Here is a 26,530-nt window from a genome sequence, read left to right as displayed (position 1 = left end):
ATGCACCCAAACTTCTAAGCAGGTATTTAGGCAAGAGCAGGGGGCTGCCCAGGTGCTGTTGCTGCACTGATCACCACAAAAGCTTTAAATTGCAGAATTCCATCAGCTTTTTGAAGGTGTATGAAATGGTGTACCCTTCACTGAGCTCATGTTTAGTTTGTCCACTCCCAAAATGTGTTGGCATGAGCTCCTATTTCTCTTACAAATAACTCCAGAAAAGAGGCTGACCATGTGACAGATACTACCAGAGTTACATCAAGGATGAATAAATGTTGTGCTGGATCTCATGGTACAGTTTTTATCAGTGTGGGCACATTGTGTATCTCAAACAGCTCCAGGGTGAATGCAGTAGGTGACCCAGCAGATTATTACTACAGGGCCTTTAATAGTGCCCTGCTTTTGATATCCCATCCTCTCCTTTCACAGGCCATTTAGTTTGTTTTTGTGTGTTCCCTGAGGGCAATTCTAAGTCTTAAGCTTCATTTGCAATATCAGACATTTGGAAGAGGGCTTTTGTTGTTTCAAATAAAACTTCGCTGCCATGTGAGTACAGAGCCCACGTTCAAGGTGGAACATCTAATAGTCCTAATTATGTTCTGTTCATTAAATGGCATTAACAGAACCAGCTGTTCCAGGAGCTTTGTTTGTATTACCTACTTGTCTAATTGAATCAGTAAGGGTGCTTGCATTGGTGCATGGGTTTGGTACCACTCTGTGGTAAAAAGGAACGAAATCCTATTTTGCCTGTGAAAACATGCTACAAACTTTAAACTAAGGTAAAAAAAGAAATCATGTGGAGTTTCCTCAGAATGAGCTACTACCCTTTTTCAAAACTGAATTTGTTAAATAGGACTTATTCCTTAGAAAAGTAAGGATATTACTCAACCCTCAGTGACCATAGGAGCAGTTGCTGTCAGTTTAAGCGGAAAATATGCCTTGGTGGTACAAAGTATTCAGAAGGCTCTAGGTTAAAAAGCATACAAGCAAAGGCAGGCATGCACAGACACAGACAGTCAGGTCCAGCACATGACCCTGGTGCCATCAGCCCCACAGTAGTCTGGAGCCAAGCTAATGCTCATTATCTCTTTCTCTTACCCTAGAATAACCCCAGCAATAAATTGGTGAACACCAACAGTACTGTCACAGCAACACATATCAAGAAGTTCACTTTTGTTTGCATGGCATTGTCCTTAACGGTAAGAAACCTTTGTTCAACTCTCTGCCTTTCATCTCAACCAGAAAATTATCTCCTTTGCCTAATGCTAACAGCACTAGCAGTTCAACAAAGGTGAGTTGTCATTTCTTATGAAGCTCTGTTGATTTTATCTGAAGGAGGGAGTGTGGTCACAGTACTGGAGTACCAAGAAAATAAGCTATGATTAGCTCAGGCTAGATATCTTAAGGGCTAGACTTATTTTATTTGATTCTCACCACTTTTCATTTCAAGTCAGCCTCCACACAAGGAGATATTGGAGATCTGCTTTTCTTTTCTTCTCTTTCTTTTTTTTTAATGGTCAAAAACTCTGGTAACCAGCACGTCAGGAAAATGAAAAACCACATTTGTTGCATGTGCAGTGGGATGGCAGCCTGTCCCTGCGCATCCTTCATCCACTGAGAACAGTGGTTCCCTGCTGCCTCACTCGGCATGCCTCATTATCACCGCTGGGCAGGACTTATGGCCCAGGGGGCTGACATGGGGTCCGAGACCATGGGCAGGGTGGGGGGAGCTCCAGAGGGTGGGCAGAACGGAGAGGGCTGGCAGTGCCCTCAGAGCCATCACAGGTTCTCTCCTCAGTACCTGCAGTAGCAGGACAAAAGCCAAGGGGAACCTAGAAAATAAGTTTCTCGGAGAAAAAGTCCTCCCTTGCAGTAGAAAATAAGTGGGAAATGCTGCGATAGTTTTAGGATACAACTGTTCAGAGCCCTAAAATTGAATCTGTTCATACCCCACACAGGTTTTCTCTTTATGCCCAGTGTTGTGTACTTTCCACAGAGTATCTGGATGCTTGATGCTTTGTAACTCTCTTCTCCCCACATTCACAAATTTACTGTGGAGTAATGGAGGGCTGACATAATTTCTCTCTCCCCTTCATTTTCATGTAGAGCCTTTTGGACTGAGTTGCAGATGGCCTGTGCATAAAGGAAAACTAATTTACATCAAAGGAAACCTTACAGTTCACAAGCCTGAAGTATTTGTAACTGTCCCCACCCCCTTGTCACAACCTGGGAAAGTGGGTACTGTACTCTGTCTTATTTCACAGTTGAAAATGAAGCAACTCAATCCATTCATAGCTGAATTAGGAGATTTCTTCCACTCTTTATTTCCTATTCTTTTTCCTTAAACAGCTACAACTGGCTACCATCAAAGGCAGAATTGCATGAGCCAGTGTGGCATCTCTTCTGTCTATTAATTTCCTAGACTTAAGCTTGAACTCTTTTCATGTGGCTTAGAGACCAGCAGCTCTCGCTCTAATTTGTATTTCCTACAGCATGTAACGGAGGGAGACGTATGCCTCCACTGAATTGGCCATTGTGTGGAGACTTTCCACAGCTCTCGTGTAATCTACCATCACACACCCTGAGGTTTTCTCTTGTGTGCTGTGCCAGGCCAAGGTTATGTTCTCTACAGCTGGAGCCTCTCTTGAAATCTGTCAGTGTTGTTAGAGACCCACGAAGGGGAAAGCTTTCCGCTTTATAAATTGTGCTGAGAATAGTATTCCAATCTCAAAGCCTTCTCTGAACTGACTATTTTCTTAACTGTTCTGGACATTTATCAGCTTACTCCAGTTCTAACAGATCATGAGCTTCTCACATTACCATCACCATGCTCTGCAGAGTAATTTTTAATTACTGCAATAGGCTTTGTGACTTTGCAGGATTTTTTCCCCAGAAGTTCTCCATAGTACTTTCAAGAGTAGATCTTTCATAAGCTCATCATGGGAGATTTGTCCGCACTGAAATTCCAGAAACACTTTTCCTGCCCTGTTTCTATTTTTGCCTACTAGTGACAGATTGTTAGGATTGCTTGTCAACAGATAGAGCAGAAAAATAGACGCATGAGCTCTAAAGATTCAGGTTGGTTTGAGGGCCTGAGCCTGAAAATGCTTCAGTGCAAGCTCAGTAGACATCGGTATGACTCAAGTTACTGTGTGCCACCAGTTCTAAGGAACTGGACTTCAAATTTGCCTCTGTCACAGCCAGGTCAGATAGCCACTGTAGCTGAGCTCCCATGGCCATCCGTGATTGCAGAGGTTTTCTGCAGGGGCTGTACTGCAGTGAATGGCAGTTGGACTAGTGGCATCACTTGCTCTTTGGGATCTTGCTCTTTGGGATCAGCAGGAAAGTGGGAAACAGGTTCCCAGGCTGACCAAGAGATCAAAACAAGTCACATACTTAGTCATGTGAATCCATTCTCCAGTAGATGATCTATAGAAGGATTCCAGAAGATGGAAAGATAAAGGAAGTCCATTAACCACTGGAATAACAGTGAAACTTTTAGTATGAGCAGCAACCACGCAGGAAAGTACCCTCACAGCGTAAACCCCTGGGAAACCCTCCCAGTCATTGAAGACATGCTGTTTCATAGAGTTGGAAGAAAAATGTCCTACCTCTTTCTGCAGGCCAGTCATGCCTGCACAAGTATGATAAACCTACTACTACAGGAGAAGCACTTTTTCACCCTTGTTGACAGTGGCAGTATTGGATCAGAGCAGAAAAAAGACATAGTTCTGTTAAGAAACATAACTTTGGAGGGTTTTTTTAATCTTTATGGGATCTGAAAGACTGCACTTGAGCTTTCCCAGACTGACTGGGCAGCATGCAAATATGTTCTGCCAAGTGTGATCATAAGTAGTGTCTCATGGCTTTGAAGCATCAGGTGGGTGTTAAACCTGCTTCTTCGAAAAATGGGAATAAGTTGTATAGCCTAGTGAAAAACATGTAGACAAGCTGTTTTATTTAAAGGCTGTAAACAGAAGCCATTAGACTCCCAATATGTACGACAGCTGATGTGATTAGTCATATTGATGTGGTTTTGATTATAAGTAAGTGGTGACTCCTTCCAGCAGCCCTGTTTTGTGGCTATGTAACTGAATGTAAAATTCGTATAGCAGAGAGGAGGGACTCAGCTGAAGAATTTTGCCCATACAATTGAGGGACTGGTTCTGATTTTAGAAAATAAGGCATGCTTGGTAGTTTACTGTCAGCTTAAGAAGTGTGCATAATGGTGCTTGCCATTGTTACTTCATTGCCATTAGGCACTTGAGGAAAAAATGCTCCTTCCTATATATAAGTAGAGATACTGCTCCAAACACCAATCTTGCTGCTATTGCCAACTAAGGCTGTTGAAGAACTGAACATTTTGTTTCAATGCTAGACTTGTTTAGATGACCCTACAATTCAGCCCTGAGATCATTGCACTAAGTGAAGACACAGACTCCTGAGAAAGGAAACTGGTGCATTTATAGTACACGTCCTTTTGGTTGTGGGATGTGTCAGCCTCCATACAGTGCAGAAATCCCAAAATAATTTGTCCGGGTGCTAAATTACTGCATTTATCCATTGCAGCAAATGTTTGCTCTGTCGGGGTGAGCATTCCCTTATTTGTGAGCTGTGTGTAGAGGGGCAGGCTGTGTGAGTGAGCTATGCAAGGGAACCTTGCCTTGCTCAGCAGGAGTAACAGCAAATAGGCTGTGCTTCAGCAAGGGTTTTTCTTAGAATAGCGGGTAGTGTCTCTGAGCTCGGACACCAAAGTGCAGAATTCAGGGGGTTTCCAAGGCAGCCTGTAGAGCACAGCAACTGCCAAATTACCTTTCTCTTGCTTTCTTTCCTTTTCTGTCTTTTTCTCATTGTCTCGATTTCCCAGTTGAGCTCTTCCTTAAGTCTTCTGTGATGACACAAAAGTTGCAGTTAAGATCCTTTTCCCTGGTTAATGTTAGCTGCTGGCAGCCACGTGATTAGCGTTCAGTCATCTGCCTCTGAGCTGCAAGTCTTTCCAGGCTGATTTCATGCTAGTGCCTGTTCTATGAAAGTGATGGGCAGAGGGCTCCCTTGGGAGGGCACAGGCTCCTTCACTTACAGCTGCTGCTGCCCACCCCACGTGAGGGTCACAGCCATGCCTTCACGCACACATCTGTGTGCAAACCCTGCACAAGTCAGTGAAGTTGTGTGCCCTGAGTTGAAAGCAGCACTAAGGGATGTGGGACATCTTACTCTCTGAGGAGACCGGCAATGGTGGCATCTGTTCGCATCTTAGAGTCAGCTTGGAAGGCAAGTGATGTCTTACTTAACAAGAGCTGAAAGCGTCCTCATTTAAGTTGCTGTTACTGGGGTAAAAGCATGGCCAGCTCTGTGTGGCTCAAGCAAAATCACTGCATGAGGAACATACAAGCTGCTGATCAGAGGAAGCAATTTCTCAGATACCACTATGAAAGCTCCATAGCTCACCATCATTAAAAATTACCCAGAATAGTCTGTACTTACTTGTTGGTTTATATCAGAGAAGGAGCAATCAACTCTTACAGCAGTAGTTACACTATTTGGTTCAGCTTCCTGTTTAAGCAGCCTCAGCTGGGACAGACCAAGGTGCTTTAGGGATACATTTCCAAACACCAGCTCTCGTTAGCTGCATTGTTCCTGTTAACTAAAGTGTCATCAAGATGTGGTCTTTTATATCTTCATATTCTTGAGTGCTCATGCATTACGAACGGCTTTCCCTTACCAGTAAGACAGGCTCAAGGTGCCAAGGGTGACATGCCGTGCGCACCATGCCATGTTCATCCGTCTGTCACGAAGTTAATGTACAGCAGGAGAGCTGCACAGTACTCCTCAGTTTTAATGTGTTCTATTAGAAACACCTCAAAGCTCTTTCCAGCATTAAGTATAGCACCAGTGCTATTATAAAAGGAATTTCAGTGCTGCTTTTCAGGTTTTTTTTAAATGGACACGTAATTACAGACAAACAGGGAAAGTAGCAGCTGCCATGAATAAACAAACCGATTAAGGGGAGAAGCTAATTGCATAGAAAGCTATCTTATATTTAATTGGCGGACTCCACTTAAGAAACTAAATCCAGATGTTTAAGTTAATTTTTCATTCCATTCTCTTCCAAAAGGAGACTGAAAGAGTGGAGAGAAAGCTTTTCACGTTTATACCAGTATGTGTGTGTGGTCTATGCAAAGCTTACACATTTCAGAGTTACTTGTTACAAACCACAGACAAACCAGTATATTCATTGTTTTGGGGTTTTTTTTAAGAAAAAAAAAACAATTGCCATGAAGTTTCAACTAAAGTGAAGGCCCAGCCACTTAATCTGAACAAATCCATACGCATCAGTTCTGTTGTGATAACCAAACTCAAATGCCAAATTCAAATTCACAAGACTTAAATCTCAGTGAAAGGTTAAATTTAGTGTACTCAGGAGCAAACAGCTGGTCAGTTTACTGGTTTATGTGTTTGGGCCTGATTGTTGAATATGTGTGGGTCAATACATGTCAAAATGTCACCTGCTTTATGGTCAGGTTTGTCAATAATTGAGGAATCTAATGACAGCTTTAAAATGTTTCTAATACTTAACAACATTACTTTCTATATTATATGTTAGGCCATTTTTTATGTTCTGTAAGAAAATATTACATATTTTTGTAAATAGAATGTAATACTTAGACTCATATCTCAACTTATTCTCTTGCCAGGGGAAAAAACACGTACTGATTTCTAAGGGCTCCTGCTGATGAGCATCTGTAGTTTAAGGAGTAACTATTGGCAACTGTCTTGTTTCTTTCATTTTACTGGAAGTTATCAGCCCCTTAGGAAGAACATCATGCAGGCATTGTGTCAGCTCTAGTGCTCACCTCTTGTAGGACAGCAGCATAAGCTACCATCAGCTGGCAGTTATATTCATCTTATATATTAATGTGTAGGCTGTGTAACTGTGAATATGTGTCTGTTAAGTATATAATGATATGCGGAGTGTAGTTATATATAACTGCTCTTTGTGTATTATAACGATCAGAAGTTTTAAGCTGTAGTATTTAACGTTTGCTGGTGCACCTTATTTCCCCCCAGCCATGGGCAAAAAAATGGGACAGACTGCTGGGGACCACAGACTCTTTTACTGAACTTGCAAAATTCAATATAGAGGGACCCCATCACAGTCTTAAAACAGCAGTTGCAGAGCTTCTTTTGCTGGGTCTCTGTAATGGGATAATTCAGTTTCAGCCTGAAGAAGGGAGGAGAGAAGTCTTTGTTCCTTCTGATGGCAATTTGCTGCAAGCCATCCCATCGCTTGCCTGATCTCCACTCGTCTGCTTGGTCATCTTCTATAATTAATCATCAAGCACATAGGAGATAAGAAGAAAACCCTGATTGAGAACAAGGAAGCCAGTGTAACAGGGAAAATTCCCTATGTGAAAGAATTAAAGTACAGAATTCAGGACTCAGTAGCTGCTGCTTTCTACTTATTCCTTAATTCTGTGAGAGCTACAGCCAGTTGTTGAGGAAGAGAAGCAACTGTGTTATTCAGACTGAGAAGCCTTGTCTATTTAAAGGGCAATTCCAGATGCCCAAGGTTTTGTACTCTGCTTTGGATTTGGTTATACCAAACTAGGACCTGCCAAGTGGATCAGTCCTCTTGATCAGCAAGGCTTCACCAGCCAGTGAAATGTAGGCATTGGCAGATAAAATTGGAGCCTGCATGAGTGAAGACAGAATATTCATACCAACTCAGTATATTACTGCAATAGCATTGCTGTATTGACATATTCCCTGGTGCTATGCAAACATTTTATTCTCAATAGTTGTTTAATTTCTGGTTGAACTCAGCAAATCTTATTTTCCAGCCATCAGTCTGGCAGTTGATTTTTCCCCATGAGAGGAACCAAAGACCATCCAGTTTTCAGTAGGCTCATTTGCTCTCAAATTTTCAATCTCTAGTCTAATAAATATGCCATTTCATATCACTTTCTGCATTTACCAGTAAGTTCATTTTCCAGATGATAAAGTAGCCTGAGTGAAGCTCTTGCATACATAAGCCACTGACGTATTTGACGTTTTCAGCATCGCCGTCCTGCTAAACAATGACATATAAAGCAACTGTTGGTAAAAGAGAGAAGTTAAAAAATTCTTTTCACCTCTGCAGCAAGACTGACTGCTGTCTTCCTAAGTATCCTGCGCTTGCATCAGAGTAATCAATTAGACTTGCATATTGAGAAATGCCACAGAACATGTTCCTCTTTCACTGATGAAACGTTCTGAAGGCAGAAGAGTAGTGTCCATAGCATTAAACAACTGCACAGCAGTTCCCTGCAGTATGCAGCTCTCACTGGATGTCAGCTGGCTGGTGTCTGGAGTCCCACACCGGCTGACATTCAGCTGCCATGAATGCACTTAATGAGTTGTGATACCTACGGAAGCATCATGCACTTCACTTTGTTTCCATCTTTGGAGACAAAACACCTGAAGGGTCTTATTTCAAGCCTGAGAGACAGTAAATTGCATTCAGGGCCTGATGGGACATGAGCTTTAATTTTTAGATGCCTTAGGCAGCTTCACTGTAGCCAGAGGGTGCGCAAAGAAGTGTTTTAAAATAGAATTTGCCACAAGCAGTATACGTGAACATACTTTCACAAAAACGCAGTTAATTTTTTTCCCATTTCTTAAAGAAAATAAAGGTCAGTTGCCACTACAACTGTGAATCAGTATTGGGCTGTCAGGTACCAAGAAAATACAGGAATACAGGTATTTATGCGCTCACCTTCATAAATTTAAGCAAACAGAATGAGAATGTTTCTGTGTACACACTTAAGTTTGGTAAAGATCAACCTAGAGTAAAGTGATTTGCAAGTTCTGACCAATGCAAGAGACTATCAGGGCTTTAATATGATATTCCGTCTTCACGCTCACTTATAACGCCTTTAGCCAAGTATCTGCCACCTCATCCCCATGATTTCAAGTGATTCGGATGCTGGAAAGGGGGGCAAGAAAAAATACTGTTTCTATTTCCTTGTGACTACTGCCACAGTTTTCTTCCGCATTGAGAGACAGTTGCTACCAGAGAAAATCACCCAGTTATTACTACTTACATAGCTTTGATAGCTATATACATTCCAGGCTGCTAATGCTGGTTTTTAGTTCACAAGCTGAAGAAAGCATTTTGAGAACAAAGTGGTGGTTTTTGAGGTCCTTAATTTAGGCATTTACACCTCTGTGCTTTACACCTAACTGCATGCAATACTGAAACCTTCCCACTTGCCCATCTCAACTTTTATAATGTAGATGACTAACAGCAGACATTCAGAAGATGACCCATCAAGGCCAAGTTGGGAATTGGAGATGGTGGGGTGAAATACAAGAGTATTTAATACTGAAGAGAGAGCCAAAGATGTAGTCTTTGTGCAGTGACAGTGCAGGAGAGTCCAGCAGCTGAACAAGTAGTTACAAATGGACTGAAGTTAACAAAGGCTCATTTTTTCCATGAATTTGTGACTCATGGTCAAGGGCACAGCATCAAGGTCTGAAAAGGACAAGCCGTACTTCAACTGCCTTGGCCTTTCAGATACTCCTGCAAAAGGAGAATGCAATATGACACCCAGTTATAAGCCTCATTAATCTCTTCAATCTTGAGGATTTGGCTATTACAGCATTTCTACCTTACTAGAAGAAACAGCTTATCCACACTAAGGAAAACAGGATTCATCGTGATTTCTTTCATGTAAACAATGAAATCTGTGAGTTTATCAGTGTTTGTGTGTTCAAACTATAACATTGCATAGGCTATGTTACTCTATAGAAATCAAGAACTTCAATTCTGGATCAGAAAGGTAACGTGTCTTCTGATAGCAGTAATGCTTTTCAGTTTTTGAGGTGCTTGTGTTTAACAAACATGGCCAGGAACATAAGCTAGAGTTTTGCAGTGTTGCGGTTCTGGCACATTAGTTACCAGCCACTGCGCTGGAATTTAGAAATGGAAGATTACTTAAGAGCCAACTTTCTGGTTTGTGTTACATTAACCAGGGCAGGCCTTTGTTATTTTCTAAAGCTGACCAAGGTTATGTGATTTTTGTGTGTTTTGTTTGGGTTTTTCTAGGAAGTCTGACTATGTACTATGACTTCAGAGTTTGAATAATAATTGAAATTTTTCAGTGCATCACACAACATCAAGTTATAGATTACTACAGCCTATACTCATTCCCCTTCCACCAAATTTAAAGCAATTGTACTTTATAGGACTTTGTCCAGTTCATCCTTCCCTGTCCAAGGTCATGCTTACAGCTCTCCTCAACAGGAGATTTTCCCCGAATATCTCCTTTTCTGCTTGTAAGAATAACAAATTGCCCCCATGTAGTGCTGAAGACCTTCAGACTCAGAGTAGCTACTGCAGCATATATCCTCCATTCCAGATATTTGTTGCTTGCTTTCAGGGATACCTTTTTATAATAAAGAGCTTAGGCATGGCTAGCAATTGGCTTTAAGAAACAGTACAAACTGCATTTTCTTCAGAACTGAAGTATTGTATAGCATTATTTAGCCTTTCATGTAGTTTTTCCTCACAAGTTAAAAGATAAATGAAGGGAAACGTGTGTAGGAACCATGTTTTACTGCCACTGTATATACCTGTGACCTGTTGCAGATCAAAAAGCAGCCAAAAGTTTAAGCCTTTGCAAAAGCCACTGGATCTGTGTTCAAGGTTCATTCATTTTTTCCTATCTTCTATTGGCTGTCTTTATTTTACATTTCTGCATTGCCTTATTATCAAAGGTTACAACTGGGCTTTATTAGAGCCATGGGACAGTAGGACTGAGAGGCAGTAAAATCCATAGGAAGAATGTCATGACAAGAAGCTGGTCCCTTTCAGAGGATACAACCACAGCTGCCAGCAGTGCCAGTATCCAAAATTCCATGGATGACTGAGTTCGGTGTCATTATCTCTCATGAGTATACAAAGAAAGGAAATAAATAAAGAGGGACAAATTTCTCCCGCCCTCCCCACTCTTATTTCTTCAATGGCTTCTATACAGCTTCACTGTATTTATGAGATTGCACAAGTCCTATCTAGGATATTCACCTTTTAAAAAACAGCATAAGCTTTTGGGATTAAACCCACTTTCTTTCGTTTTCACTGTCATACCCTATATAGATGCCAGGGACAGCTTTTAGAGTAATACCACTCATCCAGTGGATGAGTTTGCTTTCGCTGCTTTGATTTTGCCCATCTCTGAACTCCCAGATTGGTTTTTTTCTATCTTCAGGCTGCTGGCACACAAATAACAATTGGAAAATGATATACTGGCAAAGAGTCACTCAAGAAGCTTTTACCTTTTCACTATCAAGCTTAGCTCTTGCTTCAGTAAAAATTACTTCAGATGCTAGTGGAAGTATTGCTGCCTGCTCAGGAAGATGCTGGGCCACCAGAAGCTGACTTTACAAAATACTCACAAGGGCCTTGTCCCATCCATGGTACTGCACTGAGCCTTTGTCCCAGAACAAAGCATTTCTGTTTGCTCCAGTGAGGTGGAGACTAATGTCTCCTTCGTGATTGTTCAGGTTTCACACAAAGAGTCTATTCTGCGTGAGTAGCTGGAGCAAGCAGAAAAGGAAGGGTCAAAAACTCTCACTGCAACATGTTTCTGCTCAAACTCTAATCACAATAGGAAGCAGCAAGGGATGGAGAAAACTCAGGACAGAAGAAAATGACAAAGTTGTGAAGTCTACAGTTTTTGAAGACAGCCTAGGAATCTGCCAGCTTTGGTTTATTTGAGCTTTTTTAATGTGAGGCTGCACCCAGTAAAATATCCTGCTTCCTGTAAAAAATAAAGCAGCATAATTCAATGAGGAGATATAATGACTACCTTAATTTAGTAGCCCAACCCAGCCTGAAAAATACCACCTAAGTATTATCAGCTGGGAGGAAAGCAGATGTGGCATTGTGTTAATGCTAGCAGAGAGTCAGTGTATTATTGTGCAAATGTTGGACCTTGCTTTATTTCTGAAGAATGTTGAGTTCCATCACTGAACTATAAGGAAAGCTGGGGGAGGTGGTAGGAGACTTGAGTCTGTAGAAAACAGTTATTTCAGGAGAAGATGTGAAGTTCGGGAGTTTTCCCACAGGCAGGCTCTGGTTTCTTTTGCTCCCTCTGCTGCTTGACAGATTTTAGGATGGCTGTTTCTAGCTTTACACCACCTTTGCAGTACACAAAGTTCACAGAAATCTATACTGACTTGTGCGTGCCTGAGAGATAATTGCTATAAGAGAACATTCTGGTGATTTAAGTCATCAGCATTACGATAAACCACTTTCAAATACAACTGCCATCTGACATTTTTACTGCACACAGGTGCAGAGCCTTTTGCTTCATAATATCACAAGATTGTTGAGGCTGGAAGGGCCTCGGGAAGTTCATGAGGTCCAGCCTCTGGCTTGGAGCAGAGTCAGCTGTGAGGTCAGGGCGGGTTCTCTGTGGCTTCAGCCAGTCTGGTCTTGAAAACCTCGTATTTCCCACACAAGAAAAGGACCCACTTTCTGCCCACTTCAAACTTACAGGACACATGAGCATATCATTGTGATATATCCCAGCAGAGCATCAGACTGCAGGAATCTTCAATGCTTCCCTTTGGGCAGATTTTTCTTCCTTTTTTTTTTTTTTTTGGTCTTACAAGCTGTGTATCAAGAACTCCTCAAAACTGGAATTTGTTTATTGCACACTTCAAAGGGCAAAATCATATGACTGGTATTCCTCCGTATTAACAGAAGTGATATGCTTAACTGATACTATCGCAAAGATCTATGGTGTAGTTCAAAGCTGAGATGTGTAATAAGATGTAAAGTAGATTTTCTCTGCCCTCGCTGGGCATCATGTAGCATAAGTAGGAATAGAGAGGTCACAAATAAGGTGTATGTTAGTTAAGATGAAATCCTCAGTATATACACAGAAGAATATTTTGCGAGTAGAACATGTCTCTTGGACAGCCATACTTCTGCAAACATAGCAAGTTCAACAAATGGTAGAAAACATCTGCTGGGAGTTGTTTTGCAGAAGAAAACTATAAAATGCATTTCATCACAGAAGAACCTTTAACAGCTGAACAGTATTCTTCTCCGTGGTAAAAAATTGTTATTTCAGTCTCATTCCAGGCTGGTATATGTCTAATTTATTTTGGATTCCATGGCTTCTTTCTGAGAAACATAGAGCCATATCACGTCTTTGTCATTAGGCATTGCTGCTTCTAACTGGAGGTTGCACTGTAGTCTAGAAATGCTGTACTGTTATTCATAGCTCACTGGAATACTCTTTTGTGCCTTATATTTATCAATGAAAGTCCCAAAAGACAGGCAGCTTTCCACAAATGCTGAAATGCAAATCAGTCTAGCACCCTGCAGATTACTATACACGTGACAATAGCCTTTGTTAGCGTAATGTATTATAATGCATTACGTAGTGGGTCTCTGAGGTTTAGTAATCCCTGTCAGCAACCAGAATAAATGGAAATAGCTTCTAAGAGCCTATAAAAAGGCTATTAGTTTTCAAGAACTACTAGCACAGTAGCAGATGCACATGCAGCAGCTAGAACAAAAGTCTCATGAACAGTCTTTAATCACAATCATTTGTGAAAGTCAAATGGATGAAGTGTATTTTAGAAGAGCTAGTAAAGAGAGGTTGGACTGAGCACTAGCAGTTTGATACTCTCCCAACTGAAACAAAGATTTGGCGCATTCCTTCAGGCTTGTCGATAGCAGAAGTTCTTCATCTGTAACCTTTTAATAAGCCTCAATACTGAATTTGCTAGCTGAGAATAGCAAGATTCCCCATGAAAGTAAGCACACCTACTTATGGAGAGTATCTACACCACAAGTGAGAGAGGGGGTTGGCTTTTTTTAATGCAGAACTGCATTAAGAAAACCCGGTAATACATGTTGTACGCACAACACAATGCTGCATGGGATGAAGGTGCACCACAGTTACTGAACTCTTAAAGTCATAACTGCCAGCAGCTCAGAAAATGCAGCCAGGGAAGAGCATCTCATACTCTGCACTTGCCCTGCTCCTTGTACCCTTCCCTGAGGCAACACCCAGGAACGTTTAGCAGAGAGATGGTACTAATCTAGCTGGGGCTTTGATCTGATATAGCTGTACTGATTATCTTATGGTGCCATAAATTACTGACATATTTAGTCAGGTAGTGACAGGACACGGGGGAATGGCTTTAAGCTGACAGAGGGGACATTTAGATTAGACATTAGGAAAAGTTCTTTACTGTAAGGGTGGTGAGACACTGGCACAGGTTGCCCAGAGAAGCTGTGGCTGCCCCATCCCTGGCAGTGTTCAAGGCCAGGCTGGATGGGGCTTTGAGCAACCTGGTCTAGTGGAAGGTGTCCCTGCCTGTGGCAGACAGGTTGGAACTGGACCAAAGTTGAAGACCTTGGTCTTCAAGGTCCCTTCCAACCCAAACCATTCTATGATTCTGAAGTCTTCCAAGTTGTACTACGTAGATCAGTTAAGGGCATATTACCAGATAGCACAGCCCTTCAAGATCAAATAATTAAAACACTTCCAGAAATGCTTTAGTCTACTGTTGTTTACACAGAAATAACACCACCATATTATCACTGTCTTTACTCAGGCCTGCGTATTCTCTAGCATTCCACTCTCCTGTTTAGATCTTAATTTTTTCCTGTATTTTTAAAGCACTCAACATTGTTCAGTTGAAATTCCAGTTAAATGATCAAAGGCTTTAGCAAAACTATCCTTCAATATCATGCTGCACTCCTACCCTAAGACAGCTGAAAATCAAATCAACTCTTGTTACAATTTCACAAGCAAAATCCTTACTCCCAAAGCATTAAAACGCCTCACCAGAGCTGCCAAGTACAATCTTCATTACTGTGCAAAGCCATTGCAGCCATCTGCAATTGCAGCTCGAAGCTGCAGTGCCATTACGCACACGCATTGCTAGCCTGTGCGGAAGCTTTTACTGTTTCATCTTCACCTCTTGATTAGATTAAATGAGGGTAAAACTGTAACCCTACCCAAGCCTATTTATTCTATTTTTAACCTTGCAGACATGCAGAAAGATGTAAGGGGGAGGGGGAAACAGCATTTAACTAAGAGATAGGAGACATACTGTGGGTAAACATTTCCTAAAAATCTTGAAATTAGCACCGCTTACTCCAAGTAAGACCCAGTAGACTGCATCTCTGATTCTGCATGTCACGCTCCCTGTTTCACCATACTACTTGCATCATTTCATCTGTTATCATCTGCTCTGGTCTCCTTTCTTGTAAGTCTTCACTTTCATAAACACTGTAGAGACCACTCAGCATCACAAAAAAGCTAAGACTTCATCCTATTTTCAGTATACTTTATCTGTAATAAAATCAGCAGCCAAAATATCTTTCCCTCTTCTGCATCTTTAGTGTTACTGTTTTCCTGAAGTAGGACCTATTTTTCCCACACACACTACATTTTGAATTTGTCTTTGAAATAATACAGAAATTTCCCAAGTTGTAAGCACTCTAGAAGTTAAATTGCATAGGACTTGCATGATGCAAAGCATTCATTTCTTTTCCTGAGGCTTTGCTCCCTGTGGGCAATGAGAATATCATCTGCTCATAAGATGACAGAGAGGAATCTCTTAGCAAAATGAAACTAATTATCAACATCACAACCAGAAAAAGATGGAAACACGCTGAGACAGAAATAGAAAGTCCTTCTGCTGCCATGCCTCACCTCCTCAAGCTGCTGATTCTTCAGCTTAGCAGTCACCAATGTCTTTCCCCACCAGCTGCTATATAACAAGTGCTCTTTGAAGCCGTTTATCAGCACTGACTGCTGATCGGGGGGGTAGGGAGTGGGCAAGACTGCAATTTGCAGCAGCTGAGGAGGAATGACCGCACACCACCTGGGTATAAGTCATTACCCCTGATTTGCAAACTGACCTTCCTCCCGTAGCAGCTGGATGGAGATTGACTCTGTTCTTACCAAGACCAGAAACAAATTTTAACTTCAAAGAGAACAAGATTGAGAACAATGCTTTTGGTCATTTATTTGCTTGCCTGTCTAACCATGTTAGAATACTTTGTCAGAAGGAAAACACTGCTCTATTTGCCTTTGCTAGCAGTGGGTAGACTCCACTGTTAGCATAAATGCATGGGCTCCTGCAGCAGCAGTAACTACACTGTTTAGTAGGATGCTAATGGCACTGTGCAGTACAAGCAGCGTAAAGGTCTTTGCTTTTATGAAAGCAGCAAATTATAACTGAAGAGTGGACATCTTTGTGTCTTATCTTCTTTATTGGACTTTGAAGAAAGATTTGACAAAATATGCCCCATATGATTGCTTTACAGGTCATTTGCAGTGAGAGTACAAATCACTGCAGTCTGCCTAATGGTGTCTGCAACAATGAACGAGTCTGCTTTGTTGCTGTATGGTTACTTTCTAATAACCAGATTCTCAACCACACAACCTCTGCTCTAGATTGTCCCCTCTGCTTCTGTTGTACCCTGTACAAGCAATTTGGCAGGGAGAGAGAAGTGCTGGCTAAAGCAGACAAGAATCCATGCTCAGTTTATTTGTCTTCTGCTCTTACGTCGCTCCACTTACTATTCCGTGTATAGGTGATGGACATACACTGCAAGATAGCATCAAATTAGTCAAGTAAAACATTCAGTTGTGAAAAATAAATAGTGTCTTCTACCCTAAGAAGTGGAGAAGAAAACTGAAGATGAACCTTTTTGCAGGAAGGTGACATGTCTTGTTCTGACTGCATAGGCGGTCAGAACATGAGACCTTCCATGGGCCACTCAGTCTCAAGCCTTGGGAAACTTGTGCATCTGGGTGCTTGTAGCCTAAACAGAAAGGGCAATCTTTGGCACACAACCAAAGAATGAGAGTGCAATCCCAGCTGTCTTGGAGGTTGTAGGACTTCACAGACTAGCTTTAAAAGCTGTCTGAATATGCAGGGATGTGACAACTGGATAAAAAGAGAAAAGCTAGATACTACGATATTAGCTTGTAGGCTAAATTGTAAGAGAGTAGTTATAGAGTCTTACTATTGTACAGCCAGTGCGCATACTTCACCTGTTACACCAGTTTGTAACCTGGCAAGAAAATAACTTTTTTAACCACAAACCCAAGTTTTTACGTTGTTTAAATAACAAAGTAGTTGTACTTGAAAGGATGTCAGGTATCCCTTCTGACAGATAAAAACCTTGTAGGGGCTGTCAGCACTGTTCTTCAGTGAGTGCCTTGAACTGAAGCTGGACCTGCCAGCTGCCAGCAGCCCCCTCAGCTCCAACTGGAGCCCTGTCTCAGAACTGACTAAAATATTAAACAACGCATTCTACTGCTGTACGATTTGTTGCAGGGTTGTTATGGATGTTTTCCTTTCATATACGGACTAAACAGCATACTCTTTAGTAAAAATAACAAGACTTAGTGGATTTGTGGCCTGAGCACACTGTCTGCAGGACTATGCTGAGCACCTTTGCCTTGCTAATTAGGCATGTTACATACCAACAATACTAGTATCAGCAGTGCATTTAAACCTCTAGTCTTAGGTTTAGGTCAGATCTCTTGGTCTTGGAGTACTTCAAATCTTTAGTTAGTAAAACATTTGATAATCTGTTTTGGAATATGGATGTCTTAACCAGGGCAAATACTATAAAAATTAAGTTTCTTACTGTTTTTGTAACAATGAGACTATTCAAGTACAACCATTTGCAGGTGCCATAAAAATTCTTTTTATATGCCTCAGTCTTGGTATGCAAGGAACATGAAGAGTAGGATTTGGTTCTGAAATTAACATGTCATTTTACGTACACTTGTATACTCTGCGTATTTGAATGCGAGCTAATTATAAATATATGTATATTTATCATCAGTAGTTATCTATCCATCAGTAAACAAATGTTTTAAACCAGGAAGGCCTATCTTCTGTTGTGCTTCCCTTCTGAAATGTAAACGTTACTTAATTTTGTTCTTCCTAGCTCTGTTTTGTGATGTTTTGGACGCCAAACGTGTCAGAGAAGATTTTAGTTGACATAATTGGAGTCGACTTTGCTTTTGCAGAGCTGTGTGTTGTTCCTTTGCGCATCTTCTCCTTCTTTCCAGTTCCAGGTAAAAAACAAGAAAATAAGAACTCTGTAACCTCAAAATCAAACCAGCTGTGAGGCATGGTCATAGATTCTGGCATGGCTCTACATACAAGAGTGGCTAAATGCATGCCTAGCATAAGTAACACCATTTTTATTGAAGCTGGTGTAGAGCAAGACCATTTACATCTATGGTCCAGATAAATATTGCGGTAAGAGCAGTCTGTCATTAGGCAGATTTCTGACTGTCAAAGTGAAGCCTGAATTCAGTCTATTTTAGCTGACCAAAACCACACACATGAATGGCAATACATGTGTGCCAAAACTGAAATTAACTATTTGGAATAGCATCTAGGACCACCTCCACAGTAACATCACCTGCTTTAGTCTCCCCTTCAGCTGCCAGACTCAGTGACGTTTTCAGATATCATCAGAGCATAAACAATGTAGAATAAAAGTTAATGCCCGTAGTCAAGAGAGAGACAAGCTTGACAGCCATAATCAAAATGTTTCCCCTCAAAAAAATTCTAACTTACATAATTAAATGCTACATCATGTAGTGTTTTCTGCTTATATGACAAGATACTTTTGTAATAAAGCTAAACTACAAACATAAGAATAGGTACATGTAGATACCTTTTTTTTAGTGCCTAGCTGTTATATCCTGTACCACATAGGAACTAGATGGAAAATCTTCCTTGGTATGATTTCTCTTTAGGAAAGGGGGTAGGGTTTTTAACGAAGAAAGCAGAATAGACCGTCTAATACATTGGTTGAAGAGAGCAGCTCTTAGGAAGGATGGCTGTCTGTAACTGGCCTGTTGTTTTTGTTTTTTATTTTCCTTTCCAAAAAATCAGTATAGTAAAGCAATTTGGATACAAGATCTTAATTTCTAGTGGGGTTTCCCAACGTGCAAAGTTACCAGACACGAGTTTCATGAGGGTTATTTCGGAACAGTGCTCTCTGCATGAAAAAGCTTCATGATGAGATGACTGACTTTTTTTACTACTCTTGCCTTCCTTTCTTCCCATTCCTTCTCCTTCCCCTGTTTACAAACAGTGACTGTCAGAGCACACTTGACGGGTTGGCTGATGACTCTGAAGAAGACATTTGTGCTGGCACCCAGCTCAGTGCTGCGGATTATCGTCCTCATTGCTAGTCTCATTGTGCTGCCTTATTTGGGGTAAATCATTATTTTCCACAGATCTGATGGGTTTGCTTTCCTCTTCATTTCTGTTCCCTGTCACTTGATAACTGAATTTGCATAGCTCAGAACATTTTCCCCAAATACTAACTATAATATAAAGCCTAAATAGTGTCAATATCCAGAAAATAAACATCTACAAATTCACGAGTGTGACTGCTCTAGGCAGGCACAATAGTGATGTCCCTTTTGAAAAAATATGCAGATGTCAAAGAGGCAAAAACATGTCCTAAGGGGAATTTATTTCCATGCTATTAAGTGCACTGTTAAGAAAGATAATGGAAGAATGTCTTGTTTATAAGTTAAATAATCTATTCTACAGCACTCTGTACAAGACTTCAAATTCTTAGTCCATAATTTCATTCAGAATATGGTTCTTTTACTTAACAGTGAAGCCATTAAGAAACAAAAAAAAACTTTAAAATACCATTTATTCTCTTTGCCAGTGTATTATGTCTTTAAAGGAACTATTTCTAACAACAAATTGGTTCTATATGGGAAAATAAAATGACGAATCATGCATTCTCACGTAACCATGACTACTTTCTTTTTATGGCACCCACAGAGTTCATGGAGCCACTCTTGGAGTAGGATCCCTTTTAGCTGGTTTCGTAGGAGAGTCAACCATGGTTGCAATAGCAGCCTGTTACGTCTATCGGAAACAGGTAAGAATAAGGCTCTGCAGGATAGGGTGAAAGTGGTTGATGAATATAGTGGATTTTAGTTCAGATTAAAAGCTCACTTTTGAAATGTAACACCCCAGCATCCCCACTTACTGAATTTGGTTTGCTTCCCGGTGCAGTCTCAAGAATGTGCAACTTAGGAACTCTTTGGGTTGAAATAAAACCAAAAGGTTTACTCCAGCTGCTAGTGGGCATTCAGGCCATGGGATGAGGCTATGGCACACGCTGGTCTGAAGTAAACCTCTTGCTCCTCAAAACATACAGATATCATGGATAACATGTCCTTACCACCACTTACTTTGTGCTGTAGATCAGCTACTACCCTACAACATAGCTTCTTTATGTAGACATAGGAACTACTCATGCAAGCTTATCATACGTATATGTATCTGTATATGTATATATCGTTTAGTGGTGGACTTGGCAGTCCTGGGGTAATGGTTGGACTTGATGATCTTAAAGCTCTTTTCCAGCCTAGTTGATTCTATGATTCTATGTGTGTGTGTATATATCTATATGTATACTTTTATTTCTTTATAAAACCAGCTCTGCTGAAAGTGGACGAAAAGTACAGTTGCTTACTTTTTTTTTTTTCCATCTAAAGAAGTGGCTTAAAACCAGATATACTCCTGCAGCAGTAGAGGATAAGCGCTTACAAATACTGAAATAGGCGAGAGTTTCTCCTAGGCATGCTTTTACTAATTTCATACACTATGATCCTGCATGTACAAAGTAGTAGTGGTACATGGGTTTCAAGGAATATTCCACTAAATGAAGGCAAATACAGGATAAATGTTGGCTGGGTGACTGGATACATCACAGTACCTGCATGTTATGTCTTTCCAGTTATGTGTTCAAGGCATTGTGTAGGGCACCAGGTCCAACTTCAAGCAGAAATGGCATAGCGTATGCGGCATTCCATAGTGTAGAAGGACTCTGTGGATGGAAGTGGAAAATATAATCTATGCATTTACTTCTTTTTTTTTTTTTTTAAATGAGACTTCTTACTAAGGGCCAAGTTAAGATGCCCACTGCTTCTGTTCTTAGCAAAAATATACAGAAGATGGAATATCAAAAAGCCTTCTGTTGGAACAAACTAAACCCAGTTTTGATATGCATTAACAGTGCAGGCCATGGCAATAGACCAAACTGTACGAAGTTCGTAAGAAAATAGAAGACCTTGATCTCTGTCATGATTAGTCTGTCATGCTTTTCTTGAGAACCAAAGAGTAAAACCTGTAGACACTGAAATAGCTGTTCTTGGCCTGTGGTTTCATTTATCTGTTTGGGCTCCTCGTCACTTGTTTCAGTAGTAGCTTATAGAGTATTTCTGGCCAGGGACATGGTGCTTAATTTTTTGCAGTGATGAGTGCAGGTAGTAGTAATAATAACTGTGTCAACCTAATTTATTCCCTTAGCAGAATTAGTATGTAGATGACAGCATTGTCTCAACAGCCAGTGTGACAGTGGCAGAGCCAACCGGTAGCTGTATACAACTTGTTTCACCTACAGTGGTAATAAGTGGGCAGTGTTTGAGAGCTGCAAATCAAGTGCTGTGTAGAAATTTTGAAAACTCTGATATGCCCATCTCAGCTGAATCAATTATACCTGGGGGGGAATTTTTGTCAGCTGTACAAGTGTTTTCTGTAAAACTAGTCAGCCTGCTGAGAAACGGGTAATAAGGAACAGATGCTTCAACTTGTTTTGTAGTGGAGCTGAATGCTTCTTAGCTTTACTAATCCAGGACATCCTGGATGAATCATAGGGCTTTTGAATGCCCTCCTGCTCCTGCTAGCCAAAAATATGCAAATATTTTTGGCCTTGGTGGGGTGGGGATCACAGTGGATCAGCAATACCAAGAAAAGCCAGAGTGCTCACATCTTGTAAAATTCCTGAAGTTTGACATTTGAGAAACTAGGTTGGCACCTCTGTCTCCCCCCTAGAACAGCTTACCTTCTCTCATGTTTTTATTTTGTTTTCTTTGTTTTTTTCTTTTAATGTAAAGTCTGTGATGTAAAAGATTCCAGATGCTCTCTTCCCTCCAGTCATGCTGAAGCCTGTTTTGGCTGTCGCTTAGCATAAGAAATACCTCTATTATTGCATTTATGTTAGAAAGGAGAAAGCTGAGCCCCAGAAGGTTATGGAAACCTTCTAAGTTAGCCAAGTTATTAGTGACAAGCCACAACTATGACACAAATATTCTAGCTTTTAATAACATACTCTAAAAAAAAAACACATTATTCCCACCTCACTTCTCCAAGTGCTTAAAGTCCATAGGACTGTGTCCATGCACAACTTACTGATAGGTTTCTGAATGCTTGTTTCAATCTAGAAAAAGAAGCGGAATGAGAATGAAACAGCTACAGAAGGTGAAGACTCTGCAATGACCGACATGCCTCACACAGAGGAAATGACAGACATCGTAGAAATGAGAGAAGAGAATGAATAATAAATGGGATGCAATTGTTCTCTGCAGGGACGATTGGAGTGACACTTCAGCAGCTTGTCGTCTCTCATAATTTTTGTTTGTTCGTTTTTATTTTTGTAATAAAGAGGCCTTGATTTAAAAGGTTTCAGATAAATTCTCTAGCATACTGAGTATGCTCTCACTGATGAGGGACCTAAAAAGAGGTCTTCGCTTTTTCTCTTTTTTTTCCAATTGAATCTGTTTTCTCACTCCATGCAAACATAAAAGATACAATTGCATCACTGTAGAGTCTTCCTTATGCATCCACCTTCTCTGGACAATCTGCATTTGTCAACCAAAGCCCTGCTCTCTGTGCATGTGTGTGTGTGCGTGCATGCATGCGCTTGCACGCTCGCACACGCACACGTGCCACTGGCTCAGTGCTACTGCCAGAATCCTACTCCCTCCCCTCTTTGCTTTTCCTTCCTTTTCTTTATGAGAAATGCAAAGGAAAAGAAGTTTGGAATAGAGAGCTTTATTTTACTTGCTTGAAAATGACTTTGCTACATAAACTAATATACTATGGTAAACTATATCTTTTTGTTTGGCCTCATCACTAGAGCTTATACTGCACAGGGTACAAGACAGGAACATGTAAGTCTCCACATACAAAGTGGAGAAGAACAGGTTCCTCTCTCATGTTAAAAGTGTGTGGATGTGTATATACACACACAGGTACATAAACAGAGACATACATATATATATATTTATATATATATGCATACAATAAATAAAATGTACACAGGACAAGAACTCTATTTAGCTTTCATTCCGTCAGAAAGATAATAGTCTTTTGACAAATATAAACATTTAATTCAGAATTTTCTTGAATCGTTATTCCCACTTTACGTATAATTTTCTTTAGAAAAAAAGACATGCACTTTCCTCTTGTGAAGAGGGTGATGGCAACTGATAGACTTTGACTGTATTCGAATTAAAAAGAAATAAATATTGACAAGCTTTACCAAAGTTCTTGTCCACTGATTTAACTTTAATGTTGAAAGGTTGATTTGCTCTACTTATTTCTGGTGCCTATATATTTGAAAAGATCAGATAACATTTGCAGGATACCATGGTATATCATGTTACTACACATAGCTCCATGAAACGTAGAGATGTACACATACTCACACACACTGTGTTTATGTATACATACTTATATATACACACACACATCTATGTATGTTTTGCTATAATATTTTTACCTATGCAGTAGATCAAAATCTGTATGGTGAAGCTCAAGTACTGATGGTCCTCCAAGTCATTAATTAGGGACTGTGATTATATGTTAGTTCTCAAGGCAAGAGTTGTGTGGAAGTGGGAATCTGCTCACATCAGTCAGCAAGTGCTGTACTTGGGGAAGACGGCAGGCACTGTGTGGTTGTGGTTGAAGTGGGCCTTAAATCACAGAGCATGAGGTTGGGTGGGCAACTTGTATCAGGTGGAAGTGAAGCGTATATAAAAGGTGGCCAGACCAGAGAGGGTTTGGGTGCCACTGATGATGGCTGCAGCAGCAGCTCATATTTCTGTGCACTTTGGCTGCGGGGCAGCGTTCGTTACCAGTTTGTAGTCGCTCGGGTTCTTTCAGATTTAATCATGCCACAGTCTGGAAACTGTTATCCTCCAGGCTATATCCATAAATCAGTTAATTTAAAACCTTATTTAGTCAAAGTATATTTTTCTAAGTTGTGGAAATTATTATTTAATTGTGGACAAATTCCATTTCTAGATTTATTTGCCAGGTAGTCCCAGCACTCAGAGAACTGATCAAAACTAAACATTACTTTAAATGTTCTATCGATATATGTGTATGTGGACATACACATGTGTATAAATATATATATTGTATATTATGTACATTTATTTTAAGCTACAATACATTTCCTATTTTTCCAAGTTCAGCTAAAAACGTCTCTAAAACAGCTACAGAGTTGGCTAGTAACCAGTTACGGCCATCATGAAAGGCATTGTATCAATGAACTTTACATTTTATTGTAAACATTTGTACCAATTTGTTACATGTACAAATGCAATAAGGAAAAAATGTAGGAATTATTGTGTTGAATGACAGATTTGCAAAATCAGTTCATGGTTAATGAGCAGTGGCACTAGGAGGGTAAGACTAAATCCAGTAGCCGCATGTTTTCTGTGCCACCACAAGTTTGTTCTTGTTTCTGACAACGGTTTAAAAAAAAAAAAAAAAATCAAAAAAAAAAACCTCAAACAAATTAACTTTGTGCAGTACGTACACTGCACACATTCATGAATACAGGCTCTCTCAAACAGTCATATGTATATAATGTGTATATAGACTGTCACAGACACAGTGGCCATTTGAGGTCTTCTCTATTCAAGTGGTTTTGATTTCTCCAGTATGTTTGTACCCAAGTCCACAAGATGCAGTTTTTCAGGAACTGTAGAGATAAAGCAAGAAAATATTTTTGTGTAATATTTCTTGAGTAAAATTCAAACGGCAGTATTTTTGAAGAATTTTGAGCATTACTGATGTAGTTTCAAGGTAATAATTGCACCAAAAAGTAAAACTTTGAAAACAAATTACATGAACTTTTTGCTTTAGATAGAAGATGAACAAATACAAAGAACTGAAGTGTTGGTCATACGGAGCTAAACTAACGGTGTTGCCAAAGATAAATTTTCAGTTGTGTGGGTAACACTTAATAGTTGTTTACTTTGCAAGATCCTGAATGAGCACAGGAGTGGTGGGATTTGGGCAAGAATTCCAGCATTGCATCTCTTTCTGCTTCCTGCAGGTCATGTATTTCTTTACATTGCTCTGCTGGATTAACAAAACACGCTGACATTTCTGTAATGAGCGAGTCCAGAGCAGCCCCTCATGCCAGGCCGGGCTGGGTGCTCACTGCATGGGCAGGCAGCATGCTCAGCATGTCCCCTGCAGCCCCTGGCTCAGCTTCTGGGTACTGTTGCCAGGAGCTGCAGTGACCACCTGAAACCTCACTGCTCCAGCTCCTGGTCTGTGGCAAATTCAGCTGGGCTGCTTAAACAGCCAGGGTGATGGGTTAGCAGCTGGAAGCAGGCAGCTGACCAACTCAGCTAAAAGCCCCAGTCAGGCTGCCACTGGTTCCAGGGTCTCTGTCAGGCAGACGCTGGTGTGTGCTCTGTCCTATACCTCTTCCTTCCCAAAAGGACTCTTCTGAGTTCTAGTAAAATGGCTTAGCAGGCTCTCTTGTGTTATTGCTTATGAAATGGCTACTATCTCTGCGATAAATATTTTACAGTAGAAACCTATTAAGTTTCTGTGTCGAAGAGCTGGAGCACAGTCATCTCAATAGAGACTCACATAGAGTCAACTCACATAGAGACTTGGACTTTCCAGACTTTTCTTGAGAATTACTGAATTATACAATTGAAGGTACAGTAAAAAGAGGAACAAAGTTGATCTGCATCCTGCACCTTAAGTTTCAGAACAGCTTGCACAGCTGGAAGTAAGAGCAGAACACTCATAAGAACGCTCATAAGCTGTGGATTAATGTTCCTTGGCTTTTAATATGTACATAAAATTGTGTTAACTTGTCTTGAGTTTTCCTTTTGCAGAATTAAGGAGAAACACTGGGGTTTACTCCTCCCTCACTTCCCTAAGCAGGCCTCTCATGCTTACCAAGCAGTGGACTTGATGGAAAAAGCTCTGCATTTCCCAGCCAGTGCTTGAGGCCATTTGGGCACACGAGCAGGTTCCCAGGCATCCCCTGGCACAGCCACTCCAGGCAGGAGCGCTCAGTTGCCCGCTTGTTAGATAGAGCCACCCTGAGTGAGAGGATCGGGTGAGTAACAGAGAAGTCTTTTGTCTTCTACTCATTTTGCTGCTAAATATTTCCTTTGAGCGGGAGAGATTTATATCTGGCTTTTGCTCGGTGTTCTGCCGAATCTGCAGCCAGAGAGGGAGCAGCCCGAGACAGAGGGCAAGCTGATGAATGCAGCCGATTCAGGGCAGGCCATGAACAGAAACCTTTTGAAGGCAAGAGCGCCTTCTTTTGTGGGATGGCGCCTCGTGCTTTAAAAGAAGGGAGAAAAGATGCTTTCAGGCCCAGGCGCCGGAGTCACTGGGCACAGTT

The 26,530-nt window shown here is 40.8% G+C and overlaps 1 protein-coding gene across 3 annotated transcripts in view; it reads left to right on the top strand.

Annotated features, from left to right (window-relative positions):
- The window catches only part of ANKH (ANKH inorganic pyrophosphate transport regulator), a 97,333-nt gene extending 73,930 nt beyond the window's left edge, over positions 1-23,403 (top strand). For all 3 annotated transcript variants that reach the window (XM_030488360.1, XM_030488531.1, XM_030488443.2), the window contains 5 exons: positions 1,101-1,196; positions 17,981-18,110; positions 19,145-19,268; positions 19,855-19,954; positions 22,305-23,403. In XM_030488360.1, coding sequence (XP_030344220.1) covers positions 1,101-1,196; positions 17,981-18,110; positions 19,145-19,268; positions 19,855-19,954; positions 22,305-22,421 — 567 coding nt within the window. In that variant the 3' untranslated portion in view covers positions 22,422-23,403. The remainder of the gene's footprint in view (positions 1-1,100; positions 1,197-17,980; positions 18,111-19,144; positions 19,269-19,854; positions 19,955-22,304) is intronic.
- The last annotated feature ends 3,127 nt before the right edge of the window (positions 23,404-26,530 follow it).

The sequence above is a fragment of the Strigops habroptila genome, chromosome 1 (assembly GCF_004027225.2).
Source record: "Strigops habroptila isolate Jane chromosome 1, bStrHab1.2.pri, whole genome shotgun sequence".
Lineage (NCBI taxonomy): Eukaryota > Metazoa > Chordata > Aves > Psittaciformes > Psittacidae > Strigops > Strigops habroptila.
This window is presented reverse-complemented; position numbering and strand designations above follow the sequence as displayed.